The sequence below is a fragment of the Seriola aureovittata genome, chromosome 6, assembly GCF_021018895.1.
Source record: "Seriola aureovittata isolate HTS-2021-v1 ecotype China chromosome 6, ASM2101889v1, whole genome shotgun sequence".
NCBI classification, from domain to species: Eukaryota; Metazoa; Chordata; class Actinopteri; order Carangiformes; family Carangidae; genus Seriola; species Seriola aureovittata.
In genome coordinates, this window is record NC_079369.1 from 25052143 (window position 1) to 25069598 (window position 17456).

General features: G+C 40.6%; 2 protein-coding genes across 3 annotated transcripts in view; one reads left to right on the top strand and one right to left on the bottom strand.

The window, feature by feature from the left end:
- The window catches only part of adcyap1r1b (adenylate cyclase activating polypeptide 1b (pituitary) receptor type I), a 29327-nt gene extending 19384 nt beyond the window's left edge, over positions 1-9943 (top strand). The window contains exons 7-14 of one of the 2 annotated variants that reach the window (XM_056378403.1): positions 608-740; positions 861-1014; positions 1104-1164; positions 1248-1317; positions 1439-1530; positions 2322-2451; positions 2953-2994; positions 4087-9943. In XM_056378403.1, the coding sequence (XP_056234378.1) occupies positions 608-740; positions 861-1014; positions 1104-1164; positions 1248-1317; positions 1439-1530; positions 2322-2451; positions 2953-2994; positions 4087-4500 (1096 nt within the window). In that variant the 3' untranslated portion in view covers positions 4501-9943. The remainder of the gene's footprint in view (positions 1-607; positions 741-860; positions 1015-1103; positions 1165-1247; positions 1318-1438; positions 1531-2321; positions 2452-2952; positions 2995-4086) is intronic. The other variant, XM_056378404.1, reaches the window with a different exon arrangement.
- A 1013-nt stretch (positions 9944-10956) lies between these two features.
- LOC130170777 (pituitary adenylate cyclase-activating polypeptide type I receptor-like) overlaps positions 10957-17456 on the bottom strand; it is a 43519-nt gene continuing 37019 nt past the window's right edge. Inside the window, exons 9-13 of the mRNA XM_056378406.1 lie at positions 16835-16904; positions 14898-14989; positions 14671-14800; positions 14509-14550; positions 10957-13656 (exon numbers count right to left, since the gene is read on the bottom strand). Of these exons, the coding sequence (XP_056234381.1) occupies positions 13450-13656; positions 14509-14550; positions 14671-14800; positions 14898-14989; positions 16835-16904 (541 nt within the window). The 3' untranslated portion in view covers positions 10957-13449. The remainder of the gene's footprint in view (positions 13657-14508; positions 14551-14670; positions 14801-14897; positions 14990-16834; positions 16905-17456) is intronic.

Sequence of the window (17456 nt, forward strand, 5' to 3'; positions counted from 1 at the left end):
TATATATATATATATATATACATATATTATATATGTTTATTCCACAGGCTCAAATGTGTGCCTTCAATAGTCTTTGTGCTTCAGGCTCAAAAGTGTGGTCCAGTCTTCTAGAAATCTTCTGTACATGTGATGGAGGCGTGCACAGTGCCAGTAGTGGGTGTTGTCTTGTTAGCCATGCAGTAAGCAGTGTGCTTTGTGCATGTGATTGAGGAATGGCATGGCTATTCAAGTGTATTTGAATGGCATCTGTTTATTTTAGTCAAGATTATGCTAAAATATACTTTCCTCAACTATATTTAAGTTCCCTATGAAGAGCCAACCTTCAATTTTGAAAATTCCCAGTTTATTCCCGTTTATTCCCATACTTTCCCATAAATTCTCATAAATTCCTATGGAAAGTTTCCATTTTTGAAAATTCCCGGAATTTTGCAACCCTAGCTCTACTAGTACTAGAAGTATTAGTATCATTACGACTTCTACTCCCGCAGCTGCTGCCACTGCTATACGTGTTGACAAATGATGAGCAAAGCTGTGCGGCAGAGGTCGTGGGTCTTTTTGTCAAACAGGTAACATGATATTCAATGTGTTCATGTCTGTTTCTCCACAGGAAGCTGCACTGCACCAGGAACTTCATCCACATGAACCTATTTGTGTCGTTCATCCTGAGAGCTATTTCTGTCTTCATCAAAGACGGCGTGTTGTACGCCACAGAGGACAGCGAGCACTGCTTCATTCACACTGTGAGTAACTCGGACGCACCTGCGCACGCGTTCAGGTGTTAACAAGCAGTCATTGGTGTTCAGATACAATGTTCTCATGTTTTTCCTTTCGTCGTCTCTTTGTCTCTCGTGTCCTTGAAGCTGGAGTGTCGAGCGGTGATGATATTCTTCCACTACTGCGTCCTCTCCAACTACTTCTGGCTCTTCATCGAGGGCCTGTACCTCTTCACTTTACTGGTGGAGACCTTCTTCCCTGAGAAGAGATACTTCTACTGGTACATCATCATTGGCTGGGGTGAGACATCAAACACATCACACAAACGTATTTGATTCTCGCCTTGATGTTCCAGATCGAACGCGTCTTTGTTGTCCTGTTTCAATCAGGGACCCCCACCGTGTGCGTGACCATCTGGGCGGTGCTGAGGCTGCACTTTGATGATATCGGGTGGGTTATCAGCAGCAGACTTTTAGTCTCATGTTGAAGGTTGTGTGTTCATGTTGCTAACTGTGTGGTTTTGTCTCTCTCAGCTGTTGGGACATGAATGACAACGCTGCCATCTGGTGGGTGATAAAAGGACCTGTGCTGGCTTCCATCATGGTGCGTTTTCAGTCTTTTTCAGAAACTGGGACATAAGAACATCACCGCCTTTACCAAAGACGTTTTTATTATTTAATACATTTCCTTTCCATTACCTTCTCTTTTTTTTTCTTTGCTGCAGATCAACTTTGTTCTCTTCATCGGCATCATCGTCATCCTCGTCCAGAAGTTACAGTCCCCAGATATTGGAGGAAATGAATCCAGTATTTACCTGTGAGTAATATTTGTGAGAAGAAATTACACAATCTTTGTCTTACATGTGAAGTTACAAGTTGAATTCACAAGCACTAAAATGCATCGTTGTTCAAATTGCTGGAGGAGAGGGGAGGGCGGAGCAGGGCATACCAACACACACTCACACACTGTAACAGAGAGGCACGTAACACAGCAAAACTCATGACATAAATCAGTGTAACTCACGTTACAGTTGTGACTTTGTGAGAGTAAGGGAGAGAGTAAGGAAGTGACATGCAGCGAATGGTCCGGCCGTCCGGACGCGGAACCGGGGACTCGCTGCTCAGGACATTTGAGCGTCCTGACCATTCAGCTATCAGATCGCCCTGTTTCGAAGTTTTAATCACAGTCAGCATCTTTTTCCTGGACTTAGAGCTTCATCATTTGAAGATCAATCTGGTTGTGGTGGAAATGGACAGAAAGAAGTGAAGCTGCTGAAGTGAAGATGTAAAAGATGGTTCAACATCATTTAAACAACATCAACAGATTTTCTTTCTATATTATCCTTCATCAATAATCTTGTGATGTGTCAGATAGTAGATCATTATTATCTCTAATCTCTGTGATCGAACTCACATTCAGTTGTATATCAAACTGAACAATGTGCTCCCAAACTGCAGCTCATGTTTAAGCCCATTATTAAGTCAGAATATTGTCATCATACCTGTGTTCACATTATAATGAGGACACACACCGTACACTGTTGTCTAGTCCTCTCACAATAACTTGTGAGTGTGTGTGTGTGTGTTTGTGTGTGTGTTGTTTTGTAGGAGGTTGGCCCGCTCTACTCTGCTGCTGATTCCTCTGTTCGGGATTCACTACACTGTGTTCGCCTTCTCCCCTGAGAACTTCAGCAAGAGGGAGCGTCTGGTGTTTGAGCTCGGACTCGGATCTTTCCAGGTGACTCCGTGTTTCTCCGTCGTGGATTAGATTTAGGAAAAATATTGCTACTTCCATACATTCATACAGAGTTGAATAACAATCTAACGTTACATTTTAATTCAAGAGGAGATTAACACGACTATAAATTTGAGGTTTGAGACGTGGATCTATTGTAAAGCACACAGTGAGAACTGGGCAGTCAAGTTTTGACCAAGTAAAATGATAAAACAGAGTAACACCTTGACTGCGAGGCCGTGCTCAGTGTCACACCTTCAACATTTTATTTTTCAGTCTGTGTATGGAGAGGACTTTGATCATAGTGAGGCAAACAACACATTACAGATCATATGTTACCAAACCAAACAGCTCCACCTTATCATATGTGCACCTGCACTAATGGCTGTAGATTGAAAAGGATTCACTACTCTTACTTTGTGTTTCATCCGACAGCTACCTCTCGTAAAAACAGATAAGTCGGTGTTTCTGTCTCACACTCTGACCCTCTGTCTGTCTCTGCAGGGCTTTGTGGTTGCCGTCCTCTACTGCTTCCTGAACGGAGAGGTAAATCTCCTTTAAGACATGTAACTGACACTGTTCTCATAGAGTCTTCTACATGCACAATTTAATTAGATATATACAGAACAACATCACTGATCAACAGCAAACGCATGAGGAGTAGTTGAAGCAGTACAGTATGAATCAGGCTCATTATTTTCAGTTTCTAGATTCAAACAAACACATTTCTTTTCCGATTAATTAAAGGTTCTGTAAACGAACGTCACCGCCACTAGACGACGCACTGCACCACCAGCATCTCAGTCCAAAACACACGGTTTGTCAGCCAAACCCCCGGCCTCTGCTTGGCCACAACCCACAAGCCGTAAAACAAAACAAAAAAAACAATCTCGCCACAACCATTAGCCGTCACTAATGAAAACAGACATGTAGCATTAAGTAGCATCAAGTTACTGACACATTGAGGAGAAGAAAAGGCAGTTCTGGGTCAAGCTGGACCCTTAAGCTGCTTGTGGGTCTCTCCATCTCGGTAAAACCAGACCAGTATTGGCTCCACAGTTGGGACTGGGGAAAAAAAATCTGCCTTGGATTTATCCGCTGGGACCGGCTGCACGAACGACACTGACGGAGACGGTAAAGCTAACTGGGATTCGAGCTGATAGTCACAGCGGCCGGTCAACCTGTGCTCTGGTCTCTTTCTTCGTCAGAGGCCTTTTTAGATGAAAATGTGGTTTCTTCAGTGGAGGAAATTCTTGCAGGTCGCTCTCACCTGAGCGCTGACTTCGTTCTCTGCTCAGGACACCGTGACTACACTATATCTTTACATAGAAAATAGTTGTTTGCTGCTATGATATTGTTTAAAATCTCGTTTACAGAACCTTTAAAAGTATTGAAGCAAAAAAAGTTTTAGACATTTTTTTTTACTTAGTTTCTTGAAACAGGAACTGCAAATGTTTGAGTATGTGGGGACATAAAGTCCAGGTAAAAACTGGTTTAAACCAACATGTTCCCTTTAAGAAAGTAGTAAAAACTGACAACAATGAGCTTTAAGTCGAGTGCAGACAGAACTGTAGTGAGACAGAGGGACAGTCAGCTTGTCTCTTTCCAGCGAGGTCCATTAATAATGACCTTGTGAAGTATATCCCTCAAGGTGCAATCGGAGATCAAGAGGAAATGGCGCAGCTGGACGGTGAACAGGTACTTTGCTGTGGACCTGAAGCACCGGCATCCTTCGCTGGCGAGCAGTGGGGTGAACGGGGGAACGCAGCTGTCCATCCTAAGCAAGAGCAGCTCGCAGATCCGCATGTCCAGCCTTCAGGCCGAGACCCCGGCCACCTGAGCGGCACCGCCGTAGACGCCGCGTCCGCTACGGGACCCGACGCCGCCGCCAAAACCACCGCCACCGCCGCCACCACCAACAACACGCCCACCCTCGTCCCGATGACCAGCCTCAACAACCCGTTCCTCAACCCGTACCCCAACCCGTACCCGGACGAAACCATGATGGAAACCCAGCTCAACTCCACCGATCCAGAGCAGCCTCTCGTCTGACCTGCTTCCCCTTTGAAAACACGACCAAACCTGAATGTCGCCAATTATTCTCTTAAATCTCTACATGTCCTGACCTTTGACCTGGTTCAGGCGCAGCTGGAGTGAAAACAAACTAAGCCTAACATTTTTCTAAAGGCATGAATAAGGAGTGTAGTGTGTATCTCGTGCATCATTGGGCTGAAACATGCAGAAGAAGCATGGTTATCTATGTATATATTGAGTCAGTGTTACAGTCGTCTGGTGCTACAGTATCTGCTGCTGTCCAGCACAGGGGGGCCAGTGTGTTACCCTGCAGTGTGTGTCCTCTCACAGCGATCATTCCAGTCTGTCTGAGGAAGGTTTCACGCTCTGTCCTCAAAACGTGTTTTAAACCACAACCACACACTATATTCCTCCGTTACATACATGTGTCGCAGCTGCTGTGCCGTGAAATGGCTTCATTTAAAACACACACCAGTGGCTCTCATGTAAATAACTTAAAGGGGCACTCCACTGTTTTTACATGTAAAGATCTGCTGCTGCTCAGCCTTTGTGAACAGCTGTATAATGTTTTTTCTGTGGCTTTGGCGGAGGTGGAAATAACCCGTGTTACAAACTGAGGGCGTGTGGGGTTTTAAAGATGTTTACCAGGCGACGAGCACTATGGGAAATGTAGTATTACGTGTTTTTTGAAGCTTCTAGGAACTAAAATTCAGGATTATCTTGACCGCTGCTGCTTGAACTTTGACCAGTCTGCTTTTTAATCCGACTCCGTTGGGTCCACTTGATTTTATAAAGGTTGCAGGACTAAAACACTGGAGTGACCCTTTAAGCGAGGTGAGAAACTGGGGCACCCTGATGTACAGTAGTACCTTAAATGAGTGTTTCTGACTGAGGTAAACACATCACACCCAGACCTGCCAACTACATCATGTCTAAATTACTGCAGTGCTCTTCATGTACAAACAGTGACTGTGTATGAAAGCTCAGTGTTACTGGCACAAGCCTTCATTTCCTGTGTAAACTGTGACTGATGTAAAACAATATAATGTGCGTGGAAGAGGACCAGATTGAGGAGAAACTTCAGCTGGATCCAGCAGGTGATAAACTTGGGGTAACAGTATTTATCGGAAGGACATATTTTCTACAGTTATGTGAAATGCCAAAAAAAAAAAAGAGTAGAAAAAAAAAAAAGGGTTAGATGCTCGACTCAAAAGTGTCTTCTTCGGATGTACGTGCAGCTCTGAGGTTTGCAGACGACGACCACAATCACAAACCTCTTTTTTTTTTTTTTTTTTTTTTTCTTTTTAAATCTCAGCACTGACACGAGATGTCAGAGAAGAAGAACACGCCTCGGAGGTCTGTGCGTCTGTAGTTTTAAACAGCCGTTAGTACAGAAAATGTCAAATGAAAAACGAATTCATGACTGAAGCACCATGAGTTCAACTGCTTGCATGAAATTTCATTTATTGTACATGTGGTATTGTTTACGTTTCCTTTTCTTTCTTTTTTCGTGGGAATTCAGTGTTTTTAATTGGATGTTACATTTTTTAACAATTTTTTTTTTTTTTCATAAACTTTTTAACTGTTTAACTAAAAGGCTGTTGCAAAGGCGACGCGCTGTAATACTGATTTTATTGCCTCTTCAACAGCCTCCTGCAGGAAGTTTCAACATTGTACTGGTCTAAGTGAAGGTCTAGACCATCTGAAACATCACAGCACTTCACTTATTTTAGGGATGATCACTTTTTTTCCCGACCATTTGAAAAATCTGTTTTAATTTTTTATTAATGAGGGTTTTCCTTTTTCAACAAACTCCTCATGCCACCATGCAGCATCTCTGTATTTCAGCTGGTGGTGTTCACTCTCCTTAAGCTTGAAAACAAGCACACTGAGATGGATGCGACTTCTGGAGAGTGACTTTTAACTTAACTCGGGGGGTAATTCTCTCACTCCAAAGACGAATTAATCGACTCCTCACTGAGTTTGTATTTTATTTGCACGTATCTGTTTGCAAAGGCTGAGTTAGCTTTGCAGCTGATGTCACTGCAGATTTTTCCTTTGGTCTGACTCAACTCTCCTCTGAATCCCTGACAACTTTGTGTCTCCAAAAGTGCCTTTAAGCACAAAACAAGTATTTTGACTTCTGTTGATGATTTAAAAGAAAAGAAAATTTGTCTTTTCAGTTATAAAAAAACGAAACTGCAAAGTGAAGAAAAGGGTTTAACAAAGTGCTTTTATGATGCTTAAGACTAAATCAGTATTTCAAACCTGGATGGCCTTCAAAGTACTTTAACTCGTCTTTGTGAAAGATGAGCACAGCATACGATCGATTAGTGTTTTTAATAAAGCAGTGCTACAGTATATTAACTCAGTATGTACAGTACACTATCACATGCACACAGTGATAAATATGTTTTCATTTCCTTGTTTTACAGACAACAACCTTTATCTTCTCTACAGCAGGAAAATGGGGAATTACCAAACTGTAAAAAGTCTTATTAACCTGAACCACAGGAGCATTTTCTTTATGATATTCTTCAAAATATGAAACAGTTTTCTACTTCAAAGGGGCTTTATTCTAAATGTCCAAAAGATTTGACGATTTCTGCAAGGACAGAAATAATTTGGTCAAACAGCAGATGTCTGAATTTAACCGTCTGAAACTGGAACTGCAAAACTCCAAAACAAGAAATAAGTGAATTCTTTGACCAATAGATATTTGCCATTTCTTTTATGAGTGCACATTATTTATGATAATAATAATAATAATAATAATAATAATAATAATAGAAAAGCACATCTCCTCAGTTCAGTATTATAATGTAGTTAAACGTTGAGTTTTCTCCTCATTAGCTGTTTGAACACAGTCACACAATAAATATATTTTTGTTAATTTGCAGGCAAAAGAAGTATGGAGTCCTGAAACTGACAAAAAGTCTTTAAACAACAATAGTTATAATTTATTTCTTCAAAATAAATAAAACAATTAAATTGATTGTTTAAATTCTTTTATTAAGTGATTGGATTTTACACTCCATTATAATTAAACAATATTCCTTATCCATATTTAGAAATACTAGGAAAAGGAGACCCCAGGAAAACCCACTTAATGTTGGCAACAACAAAAAAAAATCAAAATCATTTTCAGATTATTTATTTATTTTTTACATTTGCATTCTTACGTTCTTCTTTTAACTGTCCTGTTACAGTTCCCGTAGATTCTATCGCCCTCATTTATCTTCTCGACACTGCCAGGAATTTCATGTTGATGGAAAATGACTAAATCCTTTTCATTCATTGAACTTTAATTTCACCTTCATTTTTTTCTTGTTTTACAGAAACAGCCTAATTTTAAATATCAAACTGCCAAATTCAAACGATACCTGATATCCTCAACAACAGCCCTGCATCAAGATTAAAACTGAACGAAATTTGGTTGGAAAATGAATGTTTTACACGCAATGAGACAGAAAGCATCATTCTTGACCTTTGTCGAGAATTATGCGTTCTGTCTATTTATTAGCTTTTATGGAGTTTTTAAACATATCACATCTGTATCAGCAGATGGATTTTGCCAAATTGTCATAGGACTTCCATGTCGTCCTATAATAATCCTGTTTTCACTCTCAACCTTTAAGCCAACGGACGAAAAGTCTGCAAAATGCTCAGAAAAATTGACTTCAATTGATTTCAAAAATTCTGCAGCATCCGCATCAACAGCAAAACACTGTGTATTATCATCCAGAGCTACAACGATTTGGCAATTAATCGATTAATTGAATTAATTGGTTTGGTCTTTTCTTTTCTCGAAGATAAAAGGTCATCCATTTGATAGTTCCAGCTCCTGCTGCTTGTGATGAACTGAATATCTTTGGATTTTGGGCTTATAGACCAAACAATTAATTGATTAACAACTACTAATGGACCTTGTGGTTGTTTTTTGTCTACATAGCATTTTACTGAATTTATTTTAAGCTGGTAAAATTGAAATATTGTCACTGAAATTACATGGAAGAAATGTTTATATAGATCTTCAAAAACAACAACTTTTCAACCAGATTCTGTCCATTTTTAACCTCAGCGTACAGACGTCTTTTGACCTGCAGATAGATCCAGATCCATGTTTTCTGTGAGTTCAGACCACGCAAAGGCAAAGAGAGAAAAAGAAGGGCTGACCGCAAACTGTTTTCAGTCTGACCTGCAATAATACCAGTGCAGTTCCAACAGCAGCCATAGGGGGGCCCTGTCTTATCTGCTGATGTTCAGAGGGGGTGGGGGTGGGGGGTGGGGGTAAAGGGCTGGACAATCAGCGCCTCTGCTCTGGTTGAGTTGAATGTTCAGTCAACGTTCATCACAGACATTAAGACAATCTCACCACGTCATGAGCCTGATTCTGTTGATGTGTTCATAGATTTATTTCCTTTAGTGTTAATACGGGAGTTGGAGCCTTATATTGCCAGTACTCTGTTGATGTCAGACAAAGATGTTGCTATTATTATAAGAATAAATATTCATTTGAACCTGTTGTTTTGAACTATGAAGTAGTTAGTTGAAGTGTTTGAAAGGTCTGTAGCCAACCTTTGTGACTAAATAAACCGCAGTTTAAATGTGCGAGACAGAAACAAGCTGCCAATGTCGTACCTTGTAAATGGAGTTTTCTGTGGTTCAAAGTGAATAGCTGTCATTTAAAAAAAAAACTTTGCGCTGTGATTGTTCTCATATTTTTATTATTATTAGATTTTTTTCTTAAATGGTGATTGTGCTAAAAGTATAAAGCCTCCTGTAATGCCTCTGTACTCTGTAATAGGCTGATGCATGCGTGTTAAATCGTTTTGATCTCATTTGAACCGGCAGACGTAATCACAAGGGAGGGTCGAGCTTTCTGGCCATTAGGAGAATCTCAGCTGTGTCCCTGTTTTTTCGAATCCACTGTAACGAGTGGGTGAGGCAATTAATAAAGCTAGAACACAGATATTGGGTTTCAACTGTGAACGATTTATCTAATTGTAGCTCGAGTCCCATCAGGACCCATCCAATACTTTTCCTTTGAATGTTAATTTTCCCAAACAGGAGGAAAAGAAAAGTGCCATAAAAGAACTGCTTTTCTGTTTTTTTACTGTGCAGCATGACATGAGAATTGGTTTAAAATGTTTTTCTTTTTAGCTTTTTGATGGTGGTTATCTTTGTTGAATTGCTTCATTATACCAATTGCCTGTTTAGATCATTTACAGGTTAAGAAAAAAAAAATGGGGTGGGGGTGTGGGTATTCGGCAGTTTGTGTACTGATGGCTGAATGTAAAAGTACCTTAAAGCTCTCTGCTGTGAGCCTGCTTCTGTCTGCTCATGAGCCCTTCTTTGATCTATTTCACTGCACAGTGCACCATTTTATTTAGTTTGGTGTGTGTGAAGGGTTTTTTGTACATTATCGACAATAAATGTTTCTAACTTGTTGGCTCACTGATGTTGTGTGTTAATGTTATAATTATTTGGACATCAGTCTTTTATGAGGCTGGTCTCATTCTGTGTTTTTTGTTATTGTCAATCAGACTAAGGAAAAGATCAAAACCATTTGTCATTACTCTGCCGAAGATATAAACCTATCTTCCTAAAGACCTAAAAAGAAGGTCACAAATACAAAGTTTCAATTTCAAAAGAGGCTCAGCAATTTCCAAAAACAGCTGGAAACTGTAGTTTTTAACAACTGTTACCCAAAACAAGAGGTAATAGTGCATTTCTTTGGGACTATTTTCAGCTGCGGATGAATCCACATTTGATACTTGAGGTATACAGGAAACAGGACGGTCTATGTGGGACTGAGGCAAAATAAACGACAGTGTGTGTGTTCAAGGTAATGAACATAGCTAACGTTAGCATAGCTGTTTATTTACCAGTCTAGAATAAACATTGCGAGTTAGCATCAAACTTCATTCATTTACTCACCAACAGCTGTCTCCAGTGGTGGAAAGCAACATCAATATCAACTCACATCTTTTCCTCCACTGAAGTTAGCATGCTAACCAGCTAGCCGCAGCCTGACGTGAAGATGTAGCTGCTCAGACGGCGTATTATAACCTCTTGTATTACAAGCTTTTGTCAAACGACAGCGGCAGACAAAACCTACAAACAGCCTCTTTTGTTGGACAAAATAATTTGAAATGTGTGCTCAATCTTCTGCTGAAAAAAGTCCCTAACAAACACAATATTTCCTGCTGGTTGAGGCAGTTCTGCTAAAAACTATAGTGCCCAGCTGTTTGATGTGTTTGTGAGTCTTATTAAAAGATTCATGGGTTTGGGACTGAGTGCCACAGATGGGGAAGGGAACACAGAATCCTTTAACTTTTGCCCCCAGCCCAAATAAGAAAACACCAAACCAGCAGCTTGCATTATGTCGTAAACTGGAACCTGTAAGAGAAACATTCACAATCACTTTTTCAAGTAAGAGAAGAGTAATAACATGTTCACTGTCCACACCGAAACTGTAAATAGATGTAATCTATAAAGCACAAGTCCAACCCTCATCCTTGCTGCACAATTTTAAATTTAACAAACTTTTTTTTGTCATTTAAGCAGTAACTTGAATCTGTCACAACACAGAGGCAATATGTTTTTGCTGCTCAGCAAATACTCAAGTACATGGTATAATATCACAATCTTAAATATATGATTTTGTCACACAAATTTTGAATGCAAACCTATATTGTAGGTTCAATCCCTTCAATCACCTGAACTGCAGAGAGACAGTGAGTTATACTGTATGATAAAGGCACTGTAGCGGTCAGTAGCTGAATAATGTGGATAATATATAACTGTACATATGTATGTACAGTATTTACTTTACACACCTGCTATATGCTAACCAAAGTAAAGCACAGAAACAATATGAATTCAGCTTAAAATCTTGATTTCAAAACATATTCCTCAGAGGAAACATGCTTTGGATTAGCATTAGCATTAGCACAGCAATTGGTAACTGAGCTTCGCTAAACCTTTGCTAACAAACATAGACATATATTTTAATTTTTTCCACATTTTGCAATATTATGGCAAATAAGAATAAAACGTTTTTTTAAAAGTTACATGTATGATACAAAAATAATGATACAATAATGGTAAACATAAATACCAACTTATCTATCTTAAAGTAACTTTTTTACAATCTGAAACTGATATAAATCTGTTGGATAACTGCAACATTGTCATAAAATACATGTAAACTAGTTCAGGTCTATTTACATTCACACAAAGATGTAAAAAAAAAAAAACAATCTGACAAATAAATAGCTTTTACAGTCTAGTGCTCCAGATGTGCGCTAGTGCACTGTGCAACATGTTGCATGCAGAGCCACCGATGGTAACGTGGGCATGTTCCATTTAATAAGACTGTTTAATTTAATAGGGAATCTCTCTGTAATACAATCATTTAATGGCCAATGCCCAACGTTCAAGAAACCATGTGGCGCTGAATCAGTAACAGCAGGAACGACAAGGACGTCACGGTGAGTCCAGGCTCTAATGAACGGCACTAATACACAAAGTATTCAAAGAAAGTACAGATCTGTAAAGTTAAGGAGAAGTGCATACTAAGTGATTTTCCTTTAAGAACTGTGAGGACGGCATTTCAGAAACCGTACGTTTAAAGGTGGGAAAGTTAACTAGACGTGAACCAACCAGTTAATCTTCATCCTTTAAGTCTTTTTTACATTTAACACTGAACTATACGTTTTGAAAACATTTGCAATAAAACAAAAATCTTATTTTTATGTGGCCTGTCCAGCCGGTAACTGGCCCATTACTGCCCCCTGATGCTGGAGCACAAAAACTTTGTTTTCTTCCTCCAGCCACTAGAGGGCAGCAGTGAATAATCCATCCCACACTCTGCACAAAGCTGCACGAAGATGAGATTTATAGTTTATCTTAAGTGTTTTTTTTACACCATGTTTTGGTTTTACAGGACAGAAGACTTCAAGCATGAGAACTAATTGGTTGGTTTGCCAAATGAACATCTGTTTATAACAGCAGGGCACAGCCACGTCCCTGAGCTGTTTTACAGGAAGTATCTGGGACTCGTCATTTTATAGCACTAATGCGGGTCTGTGGTCCAGTATATTAACCTGGTTGATAATCTCTCACTTTGCACTGACTGCTCATAAAAGGTGATAAATGTTTGAAAGTGGGTGATAAACTGCACTAACATGAACCTAGCGTTCACCTGTGCGGCCTGTTGCAGACAGGTAAATCTGCAAAAAAAAACTGAAATGTATATAAAATTTCTTTGAAAATGATGGTGTCTGCCACTCCTGCTCTGTGTTCTCCCTCCTCTCACTATTTGACACCACAACATAATGAAAATATATTTTACTGATGCCCATTTTCATGCATTTGTTTGCTTTTATGAGCCGCTGAAAATATGAGCAAAAACAACATTTTATCTCAAGAGGAAAGACTGAGCAAGAGAGACTCAGAGCGCCGCAGGAGGAATAAGTCGTTTCTTACTTTCGGTTAAATCCTGTTGATTATTTGTTATTTCTACAAAAATAAATGAAATGTTTTGAAGCCATATACTAACTCTGATATCCGTGATTTTGTAAGAGAGGAGAATTAATTTAGTCGTTGCCTGAAAATGTGGAGGAGGTTCCCCAAAGCAAAAATCATAGTTTTCTTTAATGATGTGAAAATGAAACCCTCCTCATGATCTCTGAAATTTCAAACGTCATGAGTAATATGACCTCAGGTGAGTTTATTCTGTGTAGTGAATTAATAAAAGTTAGACTCAAGTTTACAGGTCTACACATTTGTAAATTTGGCGCATGAGGGATTCTGTAAAACCTTCAGTACCTGACAGAGATGAGAGGAACCTCAAACATTCAACACTCTGCGCTTTAGTCTTCTGTTCAGGACGTCGTCCAGACACAAAGCAGACGTTGATACACGGGACACGACGGACACAGTGTCGCAGTTGAACGTTCCTCAGACGGCGGAGACGTTGTTGGGCGTGACGGTGTGGGTGAGGGCGTGCATCTCTGAGCCCGGCTGCCCTCTGGGGCTGGACTTGTCCAGAACAGAGATCTGAGTGACCGTGCTGCTTTCAGTGAACAACGGACGCCGTTGTTTACTGTAGCTAAGGTAGCTCTGAGTCTGCCACTTCCAAAACCTCTTCTTTAGTTCTGCCTGCACCTAAACACACATGGATAAACACACACACACACACACACACATGCACAGAAACACTGAATTAAAACGAAACCTCCAGAGCCCAGATGAAATGAGGTTCGAACTTCTCAACACAACTCTGATGAACCCACTGATGTTTTCACTTAGTTTGCCTGATTAGACTCTCAGTGCTTGATTGACATCTCCCTCACTCTTGTTTTCATTTTCCTTCACCTGTGACACCTGGGACAAAACACACCATTTTTTATTAAAGAAATGTTTTAAACTCTGTAAAAAAAATACTCTCCTGTGTCATTTCTTTTGTTTAACATGGTTTTCACACATAAAAAGTGAAAAAACTGGGTCTGAAGCTCATCTCCTCTTACTTCCTGATTGATAAATCTGGATCAGGCCTTGTGCCCCGCCCACCACCTGCTTGCTCCAGGTGGACAGGTGAAAGAGCAGAGAGCATCAAGAGGGTTAGAGGAGGAAACATCAGAGAGACTCAGCCTCATGTTTGAGCCTCAGTCAAACCCAGACTCAAATGAGGAGTCTGTTGAGACCAGAATCACCCATCTGAACCTTTAGCACAGTTAGCATCTTTTATCTGTTTATGTTGTTTGTTGGCTTGTAACTGGCAGTGGCTGGCACAGTGTTAGCGGTTGTGCTAATGCTAACTCTCTCTCTCTCTCTACTGACAAGGTTTCAGGTACGCTCTATATAATAAAACTTGCAGTTGATTGGCTAAAACATGCAAAACCAGTTGTATGTTCTTTTAACTGCTGAATAATATTGACCAAGATCCAAGCACATTTCTAACCAGCTCATATTAATCATATCATATCAGTCTACAGATGTCATGTCGCATTTACCCACCTCCCCGTTCAGGAAACAGTAGAGCAGGGCCACAACGAATCCCTTCAGAAGAGAAACATGTTATTTAGAAAAATATCTGCAAGAAAGTGTAAGACACTGTGTCATGATGTTTCCATGGAAAACTGACATGATTTTTTGATTTGTCTCCGTGTCGTGTTTTACCTGAAAGGATCCCAGACCGAGCTCGATGAAGAGTCGGGCCTCTGCCCCCGTGTTCTCTGGCAGGAAGGCAAACACCATGTAGTGCATCCCAAACAGAGGGATGAGAAGCAAAGTGGATTTGGCCAGTCTCCTGCACACACACACATGACACAACACACCCGTGAGGTCTACATTCTTGTATGTGTGTGTATACGTGTCGTCATGTGGAGGGATATTTATATATTTACTTGAAGTGACTGGTGTCGTTGCCGCCGACACCAGGAGACCTCAGCTTCTGGACCAGAATCCGGATCACGTTGATGAAGATGATGAAGTTCACCTACATGAAACCAATGGAAAGACTTATTCTTGTCTTATACTTCTCTATGTTACGTGTTCCACAGATGCAAGTACCTGCACTACAGCTGTATTGATTGAGTCTTTTTTTTAAATACAGAAAGTTGCCAATCAATGCCTCCGCTCCAGCACAGGGTGCTCCGTACTCAACAGATACATCATACCAAGCCAATAAACGTCTATCTGACCTGGGGGCCCTCATATCAGTGGATGGATTTTCGTGGAGTTTTGATTAGCAACCGTCCAGTCAATCATCATGCTGCTAAGACAAAACACAGATATGCCTCTGGCTGTACTAAAAGGAAACTTAAGGAAATAAAGACAGGGAGCAGAAGCCTGGAGTTATTGATTGCAACTGAAGGAATTGATACACATATTCTTTAGCAGTTCATAGATGAATAATCAGGAGAAAAAGACAAGTGCTTTTGCAACCAATGAGAATGGACTACCAGCAAATCAAAATCAAAACCACTGTAGACTCGACTTCCGTCACTGTGGAAGAAAGAAGGAAACAACGCAACCACACAAACACCAGGGGATGGTTTCACAAAAATATATTTTGACTATGACCTTGATATAACATAAATAGGCGTCTAAATTCATCCGTTGCACAAAGCAGTTTAGTTCTTGACTATCTTAATAAATTAAGACTTCTTCAATATAAAAACAAAAGGCCAACCGAAAATGAGTCAGTCTTTTTTGATCGGACTAACATCAGACTGATCTATGAGCAAAATGAAGACTGGCCTAACACTACAGACCAGCCTGAGATATCTTTGTAAAGGCGGACCCAGTCCTGAGGGACAAAAGACTCTTTAAGAAACTCCTTCCCTGTGTTCTGTCACCTGGTTTAACAATCACACCTCTCTGTAGCTAATTATAGCTGGTCACCTGTCAAAGATCCACAATGCAAAAAAGGTCCAAAAAATGCTGCTCCACCTTCTGCTTGAGAAGCCCCAGCCTTTGTCAACAGGACACGGCCGCGCCCTCAAAAATGACAGATGCAACGGCTGCCATTCAACCTAGCTCCCAAAGGCAGTGGCCCACTGCGGCCACAAGAGGGCAGGAAATTACAAGATCGATGCAAACAGGCTCATTCAGATCCGACATGGGAGGGCATGGGAATGCTGTTCTTCCACTTTTCTATCGCTCTAATAGCTTTAACTATTTAACTATTTAACTACTACTAAGCTTCATGTGATCCCGACTCCATGATGCTGAGATCAGGGCTCTGTGGGGATCAGGACTCCTGGTTCTGGTTCTTTAAGTTTGGGTTTGTTGTCCTGCCGCAGAATTAAACCGGGACAAATCAATGCCAATCTCTGACGTTATTGGGTGATGGATAAACATCAAATTGAATCTTCTTTTCTTTCTTCAAATCTAAATCTTTTACAGATAAAAAAATCTGTATGTATTTAGCAGATTTTCTTAAAGAGCTGGTGCTGCTGCTGATCGACAGTGAGTGACAGCATGTGTACATGAGATGGTGCGCAGCCCTTTATTCTTTCTCCAGGTTGACAGTGGAACAAACAGAGACAAGGACCAGCGTACAAACAAATTAGTGAGGAGGAAAAGAGGGAAAAAACATGTTGCTACCATCAGGCTCTAAAACAAACAACAGTCCGCCGATTAGCTGTTTCTGTCCACTGCCAAAGACGATGAGCTTGTAGACAAATCTGCACACCGGCCAATTTTCCCAGAATCCACTCTCCTTGACTTATTATTGTGAAGACAGGATAAGAGTTTGCAGTCACAACACAGGCCTGATCCGAGATTTAGGACTCCTGTGATTCCTCAATAGCTCCCACTGTAACAGCTCTGCACTCACCAGTAGCGATGCAGTTATTGGAGCTTTTATGATCCACCAGATGAAGGCCACATCTGTGTCATCCCAGCACCTGAGACACATAACAGGCAGTAATGAGATAAACAAGACAGCCACAGAAGTACAATATTGTACAGATGTCGTCCCGAAGCACATGACACAGATCCTCATGGGCGAGTCTAAACCTAAACCCAGCATAAACTTTTATTTTTCAACTTTCATCCCTTCTGATCGCTGTTTTTAAGACAACTGTGTTGTGTAATATGTAAATATATTAATGAGTATCTCTACATGTGACTCCTGTGACTTTGTGATGTCACCCATCACAGCCATCCCCCAAGCCCCGCCCCCCTGGACTCACCATCCAACAGGATTTGGTTTCTCTGAGTGTTTTACCTGAAATCTGCTATATTTTTATTGGTTCACTCAGAAAACAGTCAGCCAACCAGAAGAGAGGCCCAGAGCCTCCTCTCTTCTGATTGGCTCACTGACCTGTTGTTACTAGAGCTCCAGAGAGAAGCCTGAGAGAGGAGATGTAAAACTACACAGAGATGGTTTTTGGTTCTTAAAACCAAAAATATATCTTCTTATGGATCAACACTTCAGATAAAACACAGGAGAAGAA